Source organism: Crocodylus siamensis, chromosome 6 (assembly GCF_052110815.1).
Source record: "Crocodylus siamensis isolate JL-2025a chromosome 6, ASM5211081v1, whole genome shotgun sequence".
Lineage (NCBI taxonomy): Eukaryota > Metazoa > Chordata > Crocodylia > Crocodylidae > Crocodylus > Crocodylus siamensis.
In genome coordinates, this window is record NC_143400.1 from 14,459,455 (window position 1) to 14,477,108 (window position 17,654).

Here is a 17,654-nt window from a genome sequence, read left to right on the forward strand (position 1 = left end):
TAACAGCTCTTCTCTGTTAGCAACTGTAAACAAGCTGATAATACTACTAGTGATTTAGTGTGACATTGAAGGTAGGTAGTTTGTTAACCTCCTACTTATAGGATAGAAAAATAAGTTTGTGGAGCTACCAAAGACATTCACTGATAGGTCAAGATATGGACCTGGACAAAACTCCAGAGTTGTATCTGCTCACACCAGGCGTGAATTTGGCCTGTTCTGTCAAACCTGGCAGTAGAAGGAATCCAATAATATTATTTGATGACAAGCAGAGATCTTGTCATCTATAGAGAGATCTATAGATTTTGCATCCTGTCAGGCATGACACTATGATGACATGCAGGGACAGGCAGTAATGAGATAAGGTGCACAGGAGAAAATCCAAGATTTCTTTTGTCAGAAGACAGACAGTGTTGCTTTTAAAAACCCATTCTCTATTTTTCCCCTTATAGAGATGATTGATCCTTGGTCTGATAGCAGTGCTTTCCGTGTGCCGTTCCAGAATGCACAGTAGCCTGACAGGGTTCACACGTCTGTGTGGCATGATTACACACAGGTCTGACTCTGCAGTCCTTCCCATGCAATGCTGTCATTGATTTCCAAAGACAGTTTGCACTAGAAACAATGACAGGATGTACAGGATGAGCTCCTCCTATGACTTATTAATAATCATGTGGTTTGCTGCAGTTCTATTGCTTCCTACCTGCAAGCGTGGCAGTTTGATAACTGAAATATTGCATATCATCAGGCAGAATTGATATGAATGGATAACAGACACTGAGAGCAGAGCAGCTGAGACAGCTGGCTCAGGTGGGCTCATCAGAATTTTTCTAAGTGAATCCCAGCACTTATGGCAACTTATCGCAGTATCTCAAATGGCAACAAATAAATAGAAAGCAGAAAATTATTCCATAGGATTGTTTTGTGCAGGACGGTATGTTCTTCTCCCAGATACAGTTTGAATTACAAAGAGTTCCTGTAATTCAATCCAAGCAGCTGTATATGAATATCACAAGTAAAGGTATGACAGCATTAATTTTAGGGTACCAGGAAACAATGTAATATGAGACCGATCGCATAATGTCACTGGTTTGCTACTTGGTTCAACTACAAGTTGCTTAATTGAACATACCAGTAAACTAGGTAAAGAATGATTTGGCAGATTCTGTCCGTGAGTAGGAGAAGCCAGCTCGAAGAGTGCATTTATGGCTTTGCTGTGTCAGAAACTCAATGTAGAATCTTGGCTCAGACTTGACGGGACAACTCCCAAAGGTGACGAAAAGCCAGGATGACATGTGAAGGCAGAAAGTGGATGGTGATTTTCTTAAATGAGAATTTAATAAAACTCTTCTAAAGAACATGATATGGGAGAGTATAAGGCCTCTCAGTGAACATCTGTCTCCCTGAGGAATTTCCTCTGACAATCTTTACTTGGAAATGAGGGAAGGAACATTTAGTTAATCTTAAATACAAGCCCAAGTGTTGATCCCCTCGCTCACAGTGATCCGCACCTTATTTCTCAAGTAATTCTGTTGATACCTCCCTCCTAGAGCAGGGTGTCTTTAAAATAAGGATATCAGAATCTGGTCCTCAGAAATCCCCTTTTCAGTACAATGTTTTACAGTAATTAGACTACAATAAAACACAAGTGAGATTAGAATAGGTTTTTATTTGTATGTATATATACTATATACATATACGTATATATACATACATATACCTATATATATATTTGAATAATTTGTTCAATAAGAGTTAAATGTGAAACAATGTCAAACATTCTATTATCTAGCAGCTGGTCACACTGAAGTTAAATTGATCTTCTGCCAGTTAGAGTCAACCTGTGAAAGGAAAGCAAGATAGTTAAGGTTTCCTCGAAGCCCAAAACATTTGCTGTGAATGTCTTTTCTATAAATAACAGATTTATGTTCTACAAGACTACACAAAAATTTTCACTCTGCATATTTAGCAAAAGAAACACCAGAGCTGTTTTTACATTAGAGAATTTCATTTCTATTAGCGATGGAAAGTTTTTATCATATTCTTTATTAACTAATTTGGAAAAGTGGTAGACTGGCCAAGTCTGGTTAGTGAAACATGTCTAGTTTCCAGTTTACCACAACGGCTAGAAAATATGTTTTTGGTGAATCTTCCTCACAGTGATGCCATTATTACAAGATACTGGTCTTTGGCGGTTAGGTAAATGCCACAGCGGAAAAACATTGATGGAAGAAAAGGTGCCTAGTTTTGCAATTCAGAATAATACAACTACCTCTCTCATTTTTTTCATGAGAAATGTTTAGTAACCTCAGTAAGTCTGTTGACTTCAATAGGTCTACTTGAAGAGAGAGCAGGGGTTACAAAACTGGGTCCTCTTGCTTTTGCTTCCAGAGACCGCAGTTTAAATCTAGTTAGGTAACAAACGAATATGTTTGGTAGTCTCATGCTAGTTGCCAGATGTTCTCAATTACTAAAGTGTCACACAATGGCAGGACTAAAGCTCCATTGCAGAGGCTCATAATTGCTTTGAAGGGCAACGGAAAACTGCAGGGATGAGTTTACACAGCACCTGCCCAGAGTCTGCAGGGTTCACACGAGGCAAAAATCAAGATACTGTGGTTATACTGTATTAACACAGAACATGAGTGACTGGTGCCTCCTGAATCTGGGAGGGCACCTGAAGAAGCTGTTGATGGCGGTGGCCTTGACAAAAGGAGAAACCAAATGCTTTTATACTAATTAAGAAGCCAAAAGGTTGTAACAAAATTGAAGTGGTGTTTTTTTTGGATGTATTTCACATAATTTTAAAAGTTAAATCTATTAGAATCCATGTACAATCTTTATTTTGAAAAGAAACCAAGTGCTTTGCTAAGATCTGGAATATAATATTTTTACTAAGCATTCATATGCTTCATCTTGTGGTACCTTGAGCTATCTTCATCAGTCTGAGTTGCAACAGTCCTTTGTTGAGAGAACAATACAAAAGCAAGTTAATTACACATATCTGGCATCTTTCTTTAGTTAAATATTAATTTTAAGATCAGAAAATCAGATGTTTTACTCTAATTCTGATTTTTTAAATTATCTTGGCAAATCCATCATAATGCAAAAAAATGGTAAATGAACAAAAATACATTTCTATTCTTTTAAGGACAATTATGAGGATGAATTTATAAAAAAAGGAGACAACACACTTGGCTTATTTAGTTGAAAGTAACATCACTGATACCATTACAAAAGCATTTCCAAGGAAACAGAACAATAATTAAATGATAAGTGCTTTCCAGACATTATCAAAGTGTTTTAAATCAAAACAGGCCCAGAAAAAATATTAAATGCAATTCAACCCTAATTTTGGACTTTATTTTGCATTCCTTAGGTCTACTGGGTGCACCTATGAGACGTTTACTGCAGAGTAGACTAATTAGCTGCACAGTAAACATCTTGATGTCTACACATGCAGGGCAATAATAAACTCTGCAGCAGGACAGTCCTTGTTAGTATAAGAACTATCCTGCTGCGGATTTTTTTTTTACTTTGCAGCACTGAACATGGAGACATTCATGTGTCTGGATAGGACATGAGGGTGCTTCAGCGCAGGGGCTGCCTACCAATTAGCCCCGCACTGGAGCACCCTCGTGCCTCAGCCAGTCCCTCAGCAGCATGTTGAACTGGGCAGGAGCAACCTCGCGCTCCTTGCCAGCTGGGGCTGCTCCAACCAGGCTCAGTGCACTGTGGTCCTGGGCACATGTTCAAACGGCACACCTGGGAGCAATAAACTCTGGAGCTCATTGCTTCACATTAATTGTATGTGTAGATGCACCCACTGAGTACTCTTTATGTCATGCAGGGCACGTCTATATGTTCATTAATGTGCAGTAGTTACCATGAATTTAGTTTAGTACTTACTTAATGAAGTACTAATTAAATGTGCATTAACTAGTTACTGTGCAGTAATGCCGGTGAATGGGGGTTTTTGTTGTGATGCTTACTGCACAGTAGCCTAATCTGTACAGTAGCCTATTAGCATCAGTTTTGATTGGCATGCTACTGCACAGTGTTATTAGGCTACTGCACAGTAAGCATCGCATATAGACAAGCCTGCATAGTCCCATTGACTCCTGCTTTAGTAGATGTTAATCAATAAGAGTGTGACACAAAAATTTGGTTCAAAGATCTCTGTGTATCTAGTTTCTTAACTTAAAATAGTTCTACTATACTAAGTCTCAGAGTACTAAGCTCAGCAAAGTAAAATAAAACAAGGGCTGCTATAACAATTTGTATGCTTAAAAGAAAACAAACATCACGCAAGATGAAGAAAAGACATGTTACTTAAAGCCAAAAGGCAGGATTTATCCATTCAAAATTGTTCTATAAGTATGGAAGTTACAGTAAAGGTATACTGGATTTATTATGTTTAACTCCTTTGTGTTTTTTTTTACCTCAGCCATTCTCATTCTAGGAATAGCAGCTAATCCCAAATGCTATTTTTACTGAGATTAACAGGACCAAGAGCTGTTGTCTGTTCTTCAACATTAGTGACTCAGAGCTGATATTCTTTGAAGGAAGCATTACCTAATTTCATTTAAAAATAGAAAACCGTCTGGTGCTTAAGAACAGAAGTTATAATCATTCGATTTGTCAGGCGCTAATCATTCATGTTGAGTTCTCAGTAACAGACAGTTAGGGCGTTATGAAAGTCTGGAGTACAGGGGTTGTCATACTGAACATGCTGCTGCCTAGTGCAGAACAATCTGATCTCTCGCAGGTTTGATACCAACTAGTTGTCTGAAGCCAATAGCCACTCTGGCAGGGGTTCTGAGCAATACCTCACAGCTTTGGAGTTAACAGGAGTCAGAGAGAAAAAGCTGCTGAAAACTGTTTGATTTACAAGAAAGTATAAATGGATGACAAAGAACAAGGCTTTAATGCCATCCATAGGTTTCCAAACAGCCATACATGTCATCTCTTTTTTTATGACCAGAAATTATGTGCCATTTTGTAACATGTATCTAAACAATACACATCATGTACAAGCATCCTGAATGGATGAGATACAACAGGCCCAGGAAAAAAAGAGACATCCCTGAATACTAGACACTGATCAAGGAACGCATTAGGTTACTATGTCTCATACTCCTCATTGGTGGGACTTAGAAATGCCACACTGCACACGTGAGCCCAGTACTAATGTTATTCTAATCAGGGAGATAGGTGCAGAATTGCACTGTGTTATCTGGGGGGGAATTTAAGGATCAGGCTTTGTGTATGGCACCAGTCTAAGTGCGATTTATTAGTATAATTTACAAGTTCAATGCCCAGAAAGTTGAAGTTTATTTTTAATATCACGAAGAGAGGCTGCAAGGGATTTTAGCATCTTTCCCCTCAGTTTAAAAAACATTTGGATTTCTTCCACTCTGTTCCTTGAGAGACTCCTCCCGTTACATAGTAACCAGTCTCACACATGTGCCGGCTGACTGGCAGGTGCAATGGACCAGTTCCAGTGCCAGGGAATTTTCCTTTATTCCATATACCTCATAGGTCCATCTTGCACATTAGTTATAAGGACCACAGTGAGTTTCAGGGTAAATCTCTGCTCACTGCCTCTTATGAAGATTGAGAATGAGTTCTCTAACCTTTTATTCACAAACTGAAATGCTCATTAGGTTTGAAATCCTGGTAACTATCTGCATAAGAAAACTGAGCAAACCAATAAATCAGCTCTTCATCTGTGGAGCCCCATGGCCTGTACCCCCAGCACATAAAATACCTAACTAGAAAGGTGTGGGATCAGGTTCCACTGTAGTTACTCCCAAATGTACGTTCCTGAAGAATTAATTAGGAACATAACAGGTGGCAAACCTGTAATGCCAAATACTTAGAGCAAAGGGCCAGCCATGACTTGGCCATGTGACAATGTGAGTGGTCAAAGGTTATGCTTTCTTCCCACCCTCAATGATTCCCATTCATTTGAAAGCCAAATGTATCTGCTACTAACTCCATTTAGAAAATGCAGAGCTTTAAACTCCATTTGGAATAAAGCCAACATCAGTGGCAGATGCTCCCAAACATACTCCTTAAGAATGATCCATAAAGAAGAACAAGAATGATACCAACAAGTAGAAAAGCCCAGGTTCTGAGCAAGTGTAGTAGAATGCATGTATTTATTCCACACCTAGTAAGGTATCCATCACTGTTTACCAAGATTAAGGTCTGTAGAAACTCTGGTAAAAACTGAACCTGTGTTTCTAGGGAGTTCAGTGATTTCAAGTTATTTGTTCAGACCACTAAACTAACCCCCTTTAATTTTATAAATCTCCCTCAACTTAGTACAGCAAGTATACTTGCTGTGCAGACCTAATTCTGAGAGTATATTTACTATGGTATATATATCATCTGTGTCTTATATGGTATGCAAAGATGTTGGATGTAAAAATGGCAGCAATTTACTAGATGTTTTAGTGGCAAATGAATAATAAAGACATTACATAACACTTTTAGCTAGAGGATCTCAACATTTTGTATACTTACCACTCAGTATCACTGTGCCTGTTTTACAGGTAGGGAAACTGAGACCCAACAAAGTTTAACTGGCTTGGCTGGTAACAAACAGCATGAGAGTGGCACTCAGAAAAGTGAATAGAGTTTAAGACTAGAAAGGACTACTTAATTGTCTAGTGTGACCTCCTATATACATCACAGGTCATTAAATCTCATCCAGATACTTCAGTATAAAGCAATTTGACCGTGTCCATTCATTTTGTTTGTGAAGCCATACATTTATAGGTGCAGATCTGAGTCCCTGACTGCCACGGCATTTGCTGGAGTCCTTTTATTTCACTCCAACATTCCCAGGCAGCTTTCCTCATGTTTTAGTAGCTACTGGTTCTAATCCTTCCCATTACCCTCCCATCAGAAGGAAAACAAAGTCTCTTACGTCCCTTGTCCAGGCTTTAATTTCTAGACCACTCCCTTGGAGAATCTAAAGTTCACAGTTGGCTAGAGAAATCTTCACCAGTTGTGAAAGGAAACAGCCGTTGCAACACCTGAATTTAGGAACTCATGCATCAAAGCTATCCACAAATTATGAAAGGAAACACCGAGTGCAACACACAAACAGATTTAGGGATTCATATATCAGAGCTATGCACAAAGGTCTCTCATTTCAGCTAATCTTATCTGAACAGTGCTAGACAACCCTGCCTACTGATTTCATTCTATTTACTGCACGCCTCTGAACACAGCTTCTCATTCTTCTGTTGATCTTCACTGAACATGGTCATAGGAGATGCAAATAAACACATCCTCTCTTGTACAGAAGTAAAGATTTCCCTTAGGAGAGGGTGGGTGGCAGTGACATTGTTTGCCCTGCCTTACAGTTTTAAATCCCTTTGGGAGCTCATAGTCTGCCAGAAAATAGTGAAAGCAGAATCTCTGAATCACTGTGATCATCACCTCCTACCCCAGAAGGCATCACTTATCTTGGGGCAGTACTGTCCCTCAACAACAAGCCTCTAGCATATGGATGACTCTAGACACTTAATTCTGCTCAGTTCCAAGTGGAAATTCTTCTTGATGTTTAATACAACATAAATAAATAAATATGGATTCATCTCTGTCATAAAAGTAACTAAACTTGTTTGAAGCTAATGATGGTTCATGTGACCAGAATAGACTCCCAAGCGGGTGGTGCAAGCACCTACCCTGGAAATCTTCAAAAGGAGATTGGAGGCACACCTTGCTGGCATTATTTGACCCCAGCAGTCTTTCCTGCCCAGAGCTGGGGGCTGGACCCGATGATCTCACAAGGTTTTCCAGCCCTAAACGTCTGTGAATTTGTGTGAATCTGTGAATTGCAACAAGAAATTCAAATAGGAGCTGTTACCTTTTCTCTTGTCCAAGCGCGCCCTCTGTCTGAATGCTGTAGAAACACAAATACAAGTACAATGTTTTAAAAAGCCATTGATCTTTCAGCATTAGCCCTTTAAGCTGCAGTTTGGGGATATTCATTTTATCCTTATATAATTAAAACCCAGATTATTAGGTTTGACTTGATATTTGGTATTATCAAGAAACTACATTGCTATAAGTTTCTTGGTAAAGGTAGGTGCTTTAATTAAATGCATAGTAGTGCAATTTTGATTTTGATTTAAAGTTCAACTGAAGAAGTCACTGGAAGTTGAAAGGGCTTAGCGCCCCTGAAAATCAGACTCAGCCTGTCTGCAAAAAGTTCTTTAGCTCAAACACTCTGCACTGTGAAACAATGTAATAATGTATTATATCTAACTATTTCCTTTGAAGTGGTAGCTAGCAAATGAGATTTTTTTTCATTGCTTACCTCACATGTTTGGTCTCTTCCTTTGTTGTTCTTTTCTCTGTTAGATGTAAAGATAGAATTACAGCCTTTTTAACTTTTGGAACTCTCTGAATTCTGTATACTTGAATTATCAGGTCATTACAGTCTCTATATTTCTTTATAAAGTATTGTGATCCTGTTTATGATTTTAAAATTATGTTTTCACTGTAAACCAGTTAAAATCATGGATGCACCTAAGGTAACTGAGTAACATTCTACAGGAGCCTTGTAACAAAGAAAAATGTAACAGTCCATAGAAGAGAGTACTTTTATGACTATATTTAGATGTCCTTTGCACTCACTAAAAATAACATACCTGTGCTATTCAGAAGCTCTGATTCTTCATACTAAGAGAGAGAGAGTTCATTTCACAATCCATCAGAAAAAGCCAAATATTTCCATAAAGGCTAAAAAACCTACTTTGGACTATCTCTAGAAGTACCATACATGTTTCATAAACATCCATTTTCCCAGTACAGGCAGAGAAGATAAGACACAGATTCATAATTGGTCTTTTTCCCCCCTCAATTATTTTCTGTCTGTTTCTGATACTTTTCTAATCCCTGCTAACAAATGGAACAAACTCTAATCATTTTCATAATGAATGTCCTCAGGCTTCTTTCCTTTGCTTTGACTATTTTTATATGCCACCATAGCCAATTGCAAAACAACATGCTCAAGAGGGCATTTAATTCCATTAAAACCATTCCACCACACACACATACTCACCCAGAAATTGGTGACATTTAAGTAATTAGATATCTCGCCAGAAAGTCTTTCAATCTCACTTAGAAAACAAAGCAAAATACAAACAGATGTGTTACTTGTCAGAATGATTTTTAATTACAGTACTGATGGAGACATCCGTTTGTCATTGAATCATAATAGGCAGATATAGAAAAGATTTAGTTAGAGTGAAATTTACCCCTGTGAAGCTGAACCACTTACTACTTAAGTTTTATAGTAAGTTAAGTGGTATTTATATAAAAGACTTTAAATGAGCCCAATATACTGGCGTGAATTCAACCTATAGCTCCCCTTACGGGTCAATATAGCTGTGATTTTTCAAAGCATTTCCATCTAGTCTTAAATTCAGGTACATGTTTAATCCCATTGAAGTTAAGTGATCATATTTTCTTCATCGCATTATTCTGTCTAGTCTTCAATAACTTAAGCAAGCATGTTTTGAGGGACCATTCCACAGTACAACAGAATTTATTTTTGAGAAGTTTTCTTGTCATTTTGCTTAAATTTTCTTTTGTTCAATTTTATCCCACATACAGAGAAAGGAAAACAAGTATAAGCTGTGCTGAGGGGGAAATCAGATATGAAACAGGTACCAAAGCAAACAGATTTTTTCTGACAGAGATGAATCCATATTCTGTTAGATTGTGAAACAATATTGAAAATTAATAATATTTAAATAGTGTATATCATTTTAAACCTTAAGTAAGAACACTCTACTGCTTCAGCCTTACTTCTCATATTCTTCTTTCTTTAATGCCCAATCTAGGAAGAAAGAAGGGGAGAAAGGATTCATTGCCTTTGTTAGCAAAAGAAAAAGTGAAGCTGGAACAGGAAAAGTCCCCATTATTTTTAATCTGCTGATTGAAAGATATATGGATTTTTTCCAAAAGTATTTTTATATAGACTTTTCTGCCTTTAAAACAATCTGTTTCAAAACAATTTCAGCTCCTGATCCTGCAACACTAGTGTATGACACATCGATTTGAATGACGCAGCAGTTTGGCTCCATACTGCAGATTTCAAGAGTCTAAGCCAGCCATGCCTTCCCCAGGGATTTCTATGACTTCAAGGGGAGTTGTGGTTATTCATGATCTCTGAAAATTTGAAAGCTTATTATGTGCTCAATTTATAGCATCTCATTTGAAACATTTTGGCCACACTATATATTCTAAAGCTTAATTCTTTTTGCCACTGCATTTTACTAAACATATTTGATTCCTTTTTTCCATTATTTCCCTCCCACATGCTTCCACCTAAAGATCTCAAACCCAGATATTTCATCTTCAATTCTGCTTCTAATATAAACAATGACAAATGACAGAAATTTCCTGTTGAAAATTTGTACGTGCTTTTAGATCGTGTACCTTTGGTTTTATATCGCAGTCTCGAGTTCTAATGAAGAGAAAACAGAATGAAAGGGGTATTATGCACATATAAAGCATTAACAGTGAAGTCTTTACATACTGAAAAACCAGAGTAACCAATGTGATTTGTGGAACTATTCTCTGAACAGCTGCAGAGAGTAGTTACCTAAAAATGTAAATAAAAAAATGTAAACATATACCGCATTTTTTAGCTTCCTGTTTTCTGTTCTCAGTGCATCAATTTCTTGGACCTGACAAAGAAAAAAAAATTATACCTGTAATTGGGTGTTGAGCATTTTAATGTCAGTATCATGTGTACACCCAGAAGTTAATGTCAGTTTTTTTCTGGCTTGCTACAACTTTGCTGTCAGATTTTAAAACATTTAAAATATACTGTATTTGTTAGGTGTATGGTTTAAACAACTGTAAGAAAATTAACTTTTTTTTATATAGTCAATGATACCATAATCATATAGAATACATATAACAGTCTTGAGACTACTGTGATGTGAGTTCATTGCTGTCCCCATGTGGGGCAATGTTCAATTCTTATTCTAGAATCAGAGCGATTTTTAAAAATTACACTGTAATTTTTAAAAATGGAATGTTATTAACAAGCTGAATCACTAAAATGAAGAGCTGATGAGCACCACCAGCAAAGAGAGGTGATATGGTATATATATCCACACTGGCAGAAAAGTAGTTGGTTGGAACTTGTGACCTCAATTAGTACTCATGCTGGACGGGTAGTGGGATTGGAAATTCAATGTTGAGATTACACCTGCAAAAGCATGTAAAAAGGAGCTGGAAAAATGTCAGCGAGGACTGAGTAGGGAAGAATTTCAGTTGAGAGGAGAAATGCCTGTGGTATAAGTTGCAGGAAAAGTAGAGGAGGTTCTGGCTAGTTGCTTTGTGGGGTACTCTTTTGCAAAAAAGTACTGAAACACTTGAAGGAATGTCTAAAGGGGCTACAAATACAAGTTTTGTGGTGAGCATAAGATATTTGAGTTGCATTTTATTTGTATGGGCAAAAGGATTCCTATTAAGAGACTCCAAGGGACATGCCTTAGCTCTTCTAACTCTGAAAGAAGACAGGAAATGAGGAAGAGCCCAGGTGTGTATTTTAGAAATAGTGTCAGAATTCTTATAGATAACTTGTCCTGGATGGTGGAGACTTAAACATGACCTGTCTGGAGGACCGAGTCACAGAAGCAGTAGAATATTACAGAGCTGGAGGTGTCAATTGGCAGGGGATGCCAGTGTGGGCAAAATCTGCAATATCCTGTCCAATCCAGAGGGATGCATTGTGTGGTGAAAAGCCCCTTCTGAAAACACAAGTGTTCTTGCGAGGCTTATTACTGCAATGTTCCATGCATAGTAATGCTATGTTACAAACAAATTTGGGTGCCTTAGCTTCATGGAATTGCTGAAACTGAAAACTAGGATTATAAAACTACTGCTTTTTGTATCATTCTAGAAATACTACAGAACTCTTCTCTTTGTCTCCCTTTCTTTTGTTTTTCCTCATGGAAGCATCATGTGTTTATGAAAGTAGGGGAAGAGAGGAAGGAAGTCATCTTTGGCTAGTACACTTAAATCATAGAAATCAAAGAGATCTACTTTCATATTCATTTTATACATTTATTGTTATCCCCTAAACACATAAGTCATTTTTACCCAAATAAGATGTTGTATATGTCCCAAACAAGTACTAATTTATTGTAGCACAGAAGCAGACAACATTTAAGTGGCATTGTGCTAGACAGATAAAACAAACCCCTAAATCAGGCTACCTCAACCCTATCCAGCGGAGAATGATCAGTTATACCTGCATGAAAAAGGGATAAAACGCATACTAATATAAGTTGCATCAATTTAGGTTTTGTTTGGGTTCATCCCAAAGTTGCCATGTGATAAAGGCTAATGTGCTATTACTTGATCATGATTTCCATCTAGTGGCAAGAGACAGTAATAGCCTAGTACAGTTGATTCCTTCCTCTGTCTGATCCCTGTATATCACTGGTATAGCAAACCAATGTAGATATTATACAGGAATTTGTGTGTGCCTGTGTTCATAGCTGCATATTAACTATGTAAAATTGAAAACAATGCAATTCCTCCACTCAGGTAAGAACGCAGTTATAGCCATATCTCTTCAGTCTCTGCAAGAGGAGACTGAGGGGGGATGTTGTGGCTGCCTTCAACCTTATCAGGGGCCAGCAGTAGGGACTCGGGCAAAGTCTGTTCATCAGGGCCCCCCTTAGGGTCACCAGGAACAATGGCCACAAGCTGAGGGACGATAGGTTTAGGTTAGATATTAGGAAGAACTACTTCACTGTAAGGGTGGCCAGAGCCTGGAATAGGCTCCCCAGAGCAGTGGTGCTCTCACCTTCCCTGGAAATCTTCAAGAGGAGTCTGGATAGGCACCTGTCTGGGGTCTTATGACCCTTCCCACCCCCAGTGCTCCTTCCTGCCCATGGCAGGGGGTTGGACTCAATGATCTGTCTAGGTCCCTTCTGACTCATTGATTCTATGATTCTATATCAATATACTTACAGCAGTGAACCAGATTCTCGTGAGTACGGGTAAAAAACAGCATCTATTCTAACAGTCATATGATCTACCCATCAGTTTAAAAAGATGCCCCTAACCAGCCTAGTTACATGGGCATAATAATTGTAAGAGCAGTCCAAAGAGATTCTCATCTACATATGCAAAATTCACTTCTTAGGTGCTAAATATGAATAATGTACTGATCAATGTCTTACTTACAGACTGACTGCTGTCTAAAAAGGTACAGATTTCATGGACAAGTCTTTTTCTCTGATCCTTATTCTTCCTAAAAAAAAAAGAAGGTGGAAATTTTAGACCGCCCATATTTTTGTAACTTATTTTGGTGTATATTAAATGTAAATCAAGCAGAACAAAAGGTAAAACAGGAGCAAGATGAAAGAGTTCCTTTGTGTCAGCTTTTATGAGAAGGTACTTACAAGGTTTGCAAACAGCTTTCATTTTTCAACAGCACCTGCTCACCATTTTCTGTATAAAACATGCAGATATTAGAGGATTAAATTTTTATGAATATAATAGCTTTCTTCCAAAATGGTCATATTCAGGAATAATAATAGCAGCAGAACAAATAGCACAGAGACCTACTGCTTCTAAAGGTTGTCAAATCCAGATAGGTTGTAACTGTGCCTATTGTTCCAGGTAGGCTGACCCGGCACAACCCATAGAGATGAACAGGACTCCAGGGGGTAGATCTCTGCAGATGTATGGATTTATAGTACAGAATGACTAAGCTAAGACCCAGCTAAATTTATAAATACTGTATCTGTTTTATATTAATTTCTTAAAGAAAATCTGTATCACAATCCAAGGTGCAATTTCACAGCTACTGTAGACATACCAGAGATAACTTTAAACATGGTACTGATACCGGTATAACCATAGCAGCATAGAACCGTGCAGGCTGCAGAACCCACCAGAAGAGGGGTAAATACCCAGGTACTTAGCTTTGTATTACTGCAGATGACTAGTTTCAAGCCAGCATGGGTATGTGTATAATCCCTTGACCTGCAAAGCAGATGTAACTATAGCTGTCCTGCTGACTTGTGGAAACTCTCTTTGTGCACACAGACTGCATTTACTGATTAATAAGCAATCATTCCAACTCTTACTAGGGTAAGTGGAGAAGTGGGTCCAAGGTTTCTAAGCACCTGGATCCTCCGAGATTTGTGGTTGCATTTGGGATAATACAATATGATCAACTTTCCCAAATCAACAGTTGAGCCTCATTACTCTGGTGTACATAATACCTGAAAAGATAGCATTGTTGATCTTACTCCTGGCCATGTGATATACCTCTCATAAAGATATTTAAGAGTTGGCACTTACCCTGTTTTTTAAGTAATGGCATTTTGAAAGTGAAACCTGGAACACACAAAAAAACAAAACAAAAAAACCCTCCAAACAAACAAACCTAAAGATGAGCATAGACTAAACCTATTTCCTTCAATGCATGCTACTATTCCTACTTTAAGCCTTCATTTCCCGCAGTCTGTTTTTAATAGCTAAATGGAAGGAACTGTAGGAAATTTACTTTTTAAGCAGAGGGAAAGAAGAAGTTGACGGGAACTTGCCCTTTAGCTCCTACCCACGTCTGGGAGGAGTGCTGCTCTCTCTCAGACCACTGGAAAGAGTGACATGAAGCAGTACATCAGACTGGCCTGAGACATAGCAGGATTCCTACCCAAACTGTAGCCTTTTTGCCACTATGATGATGTTCTGCACCAGCAAATGCAGCCAAGTCTCCAGCGAAACGACAGGGTCATTAGTAGTATGCAGTCACAAATGCTGCCAGTAAACCTTTCAAGTATGGATGTGGCCATAGATCAAAAATGCAATAGCAGTCATGTACTGTAATACACTTTTTCTGGATAGATCTGAAAGCAATTAAAAAAGGAAAGCAAGCACCATGGTCCTTGTTTTACACCTGGGGGAAATTGAGCCCAAATGACTCAGCTATACAGCAAGCCGGTGGCACAGGGAGGATCAAGAATCGGGTCCTACTATTTTATCCCATGGGATGCTATAATGACGCTGATTCTGCAAGCATAATTAGCTATGTGCCTAATAAAGCTAAATATATACATTTCTGCAGGACTGGGGGTCTGCCATCATCTAGATATCTTATGATGTCTCAAAGCTCACAATTCCCCTGAATGCCAAAAGAAATAAAGCCCCAAGATGTTACACTGTCAACAAAAGTATAAGCATCAATAAAATCCCCATGGTTCAATCTTGAACTACAGTAATTATTCAGTATAACCCTGAAGTATGGTAGAGCACAGTTTGTCAGCCATAACGTCCATGTTTGAACCACATCGCACCCAACAATTCCTATTTTGTTTTTTGCCACATCATAACAATACAATCAGCAGGATGTTAGTGCCAGGAGTCCTGCTGAGTGGGATGTTGGATGCCCTTATGGGAGGGCTCCTAGCAAACTTAATAGACGCTGGGCAGCTGAGACTTCAAAGGTCAGATAGCACGCACATAAATAACACAGCCTGACCTAGCTAGCCCAAGGTGGGGAGGAAGCCTGTATCTAACACTCTGCTATGAAATGTCAGAGATTCCCAAGCTTTATTTTGCACGCAAAAGCCAGAGAGGACAGAGAGCAAGGCTGAACTTTTTGATGGTCAGGCACAACTTCCAGGAGGGACCTCATCCCTTCCCCTCTCCTATCTAAGGGAGAAGGAGCCTGGGCCTCATTTCTCATCCCCGGCACAAAACTTCCAGCATCCCCCATGGTCCAACAAGGCTTGGGCCTGGAAACCCCACCCCAACTCTCCCCCTGCTCTGCCTGCAAAAAGATTTTGAGGGCTGAAAATGACCCTCCCTGCTAGGAAGCCCCTGACAAACCCCCTCAGCCCTGAGGGGCTGCGGGGCACCCCACAACCCTATTATTATTCAAGCTGGGAAGCTGGGAGACCCTCACAGCCTTCCTGAAGACCCTGCCGGTCACCCCAGTGAAGGGGAGTCATGGTGGCCCCCTTTTGATTCCTGACAGGAAATTGGCATGTCTTGTGGTAGGGGGGATGAGACCCCCTACGGCCCATCAACCCTGAGACAGGAGACCTGAGCGCTTTGTGGCTGAGACTGGGGTGTCTCACGGCAGTGCGGGGAGACCCACAACTCCTCAACCTCCACCCTGAGACAGGAAAATGGTGTCTTGCAGTAGTGGGGACAAGACCCCCTACAACCTCCGCCCTGAGACAGGAGACTGGTGTGTCTTGTGGCGGTGGGGATGAGGCCCCCTCGGTCCCCACCCTGAGGTGTCTGCACAGAGCTCATCCCCAGGAGCGTGAGGGCCCCCAGGCGCTGGAGGCGGGGGCGAGGGGGCCCCACTCCTCACCCCTCAGGGAGGAGGCGAGGGCCCCGCCCCGCGCCCCAACGGTCGCGCGGGGGCTGCAACCGCCCGTTGGGTGGGGGTGGGGGATGCGGCCGAGACCCAGGGGCAGGAGGGCAGATGCCGCAGCCAGGCCAGGCTGCCTGCAACGCTTGCAAGGGCGGACTCGATTCGGAGTCACGCCCCACCCCACCCAGCTGGGATGAGTCCCAGGCGGCCACTTCTTTCCCCACCTCGCCTCACTCGTCAGTGACTCTTACAGAGCCTAAGGAGCCCACATCAGAGGCAAAATAATAATAATTAAAGAAAAAAAAGCAACGAGCCCGCACGTTGGGGATTTGATCTGTTGCAACAAGGCAGGGATCAAGGGCTGCAGCTGATCGCTCGGGAGTTTTTGGCTTTTTGTTTTTTGCAAGAGAGCTATGAGCCTTTTTTTTTCTTTTTTGAACCCACAAGGAAGGGCTGCGACTCCCCTCTTCAGGTGGTAGCAATCCTAGGCTTTGCAAAAACCCTTCTGTGCAAGACCTTCCTGCGCAGCCGCAGTCGCACCCGCAGCGAAGGGCTGTCGAGGCTGGCGTGCCTGGCTGCAGGGAGCGGGAGGCTGGGAATTGTAGTGCCAACCTCGCTGCTGGCGGGCGCCAGGCTCCGGCCCTCGGACTACAGCTCCCAGGGCCGCCGCAGGAGGAAGTGAAGCCGATCAGTTGCACCGGGGAGAGGAGCTGCCTGCTGGGCTTTCACCCTTGCACCAGGGGATCGAGTTGTCGGAGGGGTGGTGGTGGGGGGAGAAGGAAAATGAACGTGGTGTTTGCAGTGAAGCAGTATGTGTCCAAGATGATCGAGGACAGCGGGCCGGGGATGAAGGTCCTCTTGATGGATAAAGAAACGGTGAGCTGAGTGTGCTGGCGGTACTTTGCCCTTCCTGAGCTGCGGGCTGCAGAGGTTTTTTTCTCAACAGCTCCCCTGTGGCTCAGCATCCCGGCTTCTGCCTGAGAAGCAGGGGGCAAGCTATGCTGTCAGAAGGCGGTTTTTCTTGACTCGCTCTTCTGGCCTGGTTTGCTACTCACTTTAAGCCCACTTGATGGAAATGGGAGTCTCCTCCCTTGCTTGCTCCGAGGGCCTTATGGCTGAGGGCAAGCAAAACTCGCGGGGGGGAGGCATCTGAAACCTGAGCCTCCGGGCTTGGGCCTGCAAGTAGGATGCCCGCCAAAGGTTTTGGAAACATCTGAAGGTCTAGGAGGATATTTGCTGGTAGTAGGGCTACTTATAGTTCTGGACC

At 40.8% G+C, this 17,654-nt stretch overlaps 2 protein-coding genes across 3 annotated transcripts in view; one reads left to right on the forward strand and one right to left on the reverse strand.

Moving 5' to 3' along the window:
- Window positions 1-1,726: 1,726 nt before the first annotated feature.
- Window positions 1,727-14,513, reverse strand: LOC149861198 (uncharacterized). The gene is made up of 12 exons (XM_090053403.1): window positions 14,362-14,513; window positions 13,455-13,503; window positions 13,237-13,303; window positions 10,665-10,715; window positions 10,465-10,492; window positions 9,832-9,862; window positions 9,083-9,140; window positions 8,670-8,700; window positions 8,336-8,372; window positions 7,883-7,918; window positions 2,923-2,958; window positions 1,727-1,838 (listed from the first exon to the last, which is right to left on the reverse strand). The coding sequence occupies exons 1-12, from the start codon at window positions 14,381-14,383 to the stop codon at window positions 1,808-1,810; spliced, it is 477 nt and encodes a 158-aa protein (XP_089909529.1). The 5' UTR covers window positions 14,384-14,513; the 3' UTR covers window positions 1,727-1,807.
- A 2,546-nt stretch (window positions 14,514-17,059) lies between these two features.
- The window catches only part of VPS45 (vacuolar protein sorting 45 homolog), a 50,125-nt gene continuing 49,530 nt past the window's right edge, over window positions 17,060-17,654 (forward strand). Inside the window, exon 1 of one of the 2 annotated variants that reach the window (XM_090055435.1) lies at window positions 17,060-17,263. In XM_090055435.1, the coding sequence (XP_089911561.1) occupies window positions 17,171-17,263 (93 nt within the window). In that variant the 5' untranslated portion in view covers window positions 17,060-17,170. The remainder of the gene's footprint in view (window positions 17,264-17,654) is intronic. The other variant, XM_090055434.1, reaches the window with a different exon arrangement.

Coding starts and splice junctions, on each gene's coding strand:
- LOC149861198 (XM_090053403.1), bottom strand. CDS start 14,383: ATGCCATTACTTAAAAAACAGG. Junction 9,863..10,464: donor ACTGCGATATAAAACCAAAG/GTACACGATCTA, acceptor CTTTCTTCCTAG/ATTGGGCATTAAAGAAAGAA. Junction 9,141..9,831: donor AAGAAAGAAGAATATGAGAA/GTAAGGCTGAAG, acceptor TTGTTTTCTAAG/TGAGATTGAAAGACTTTCTG.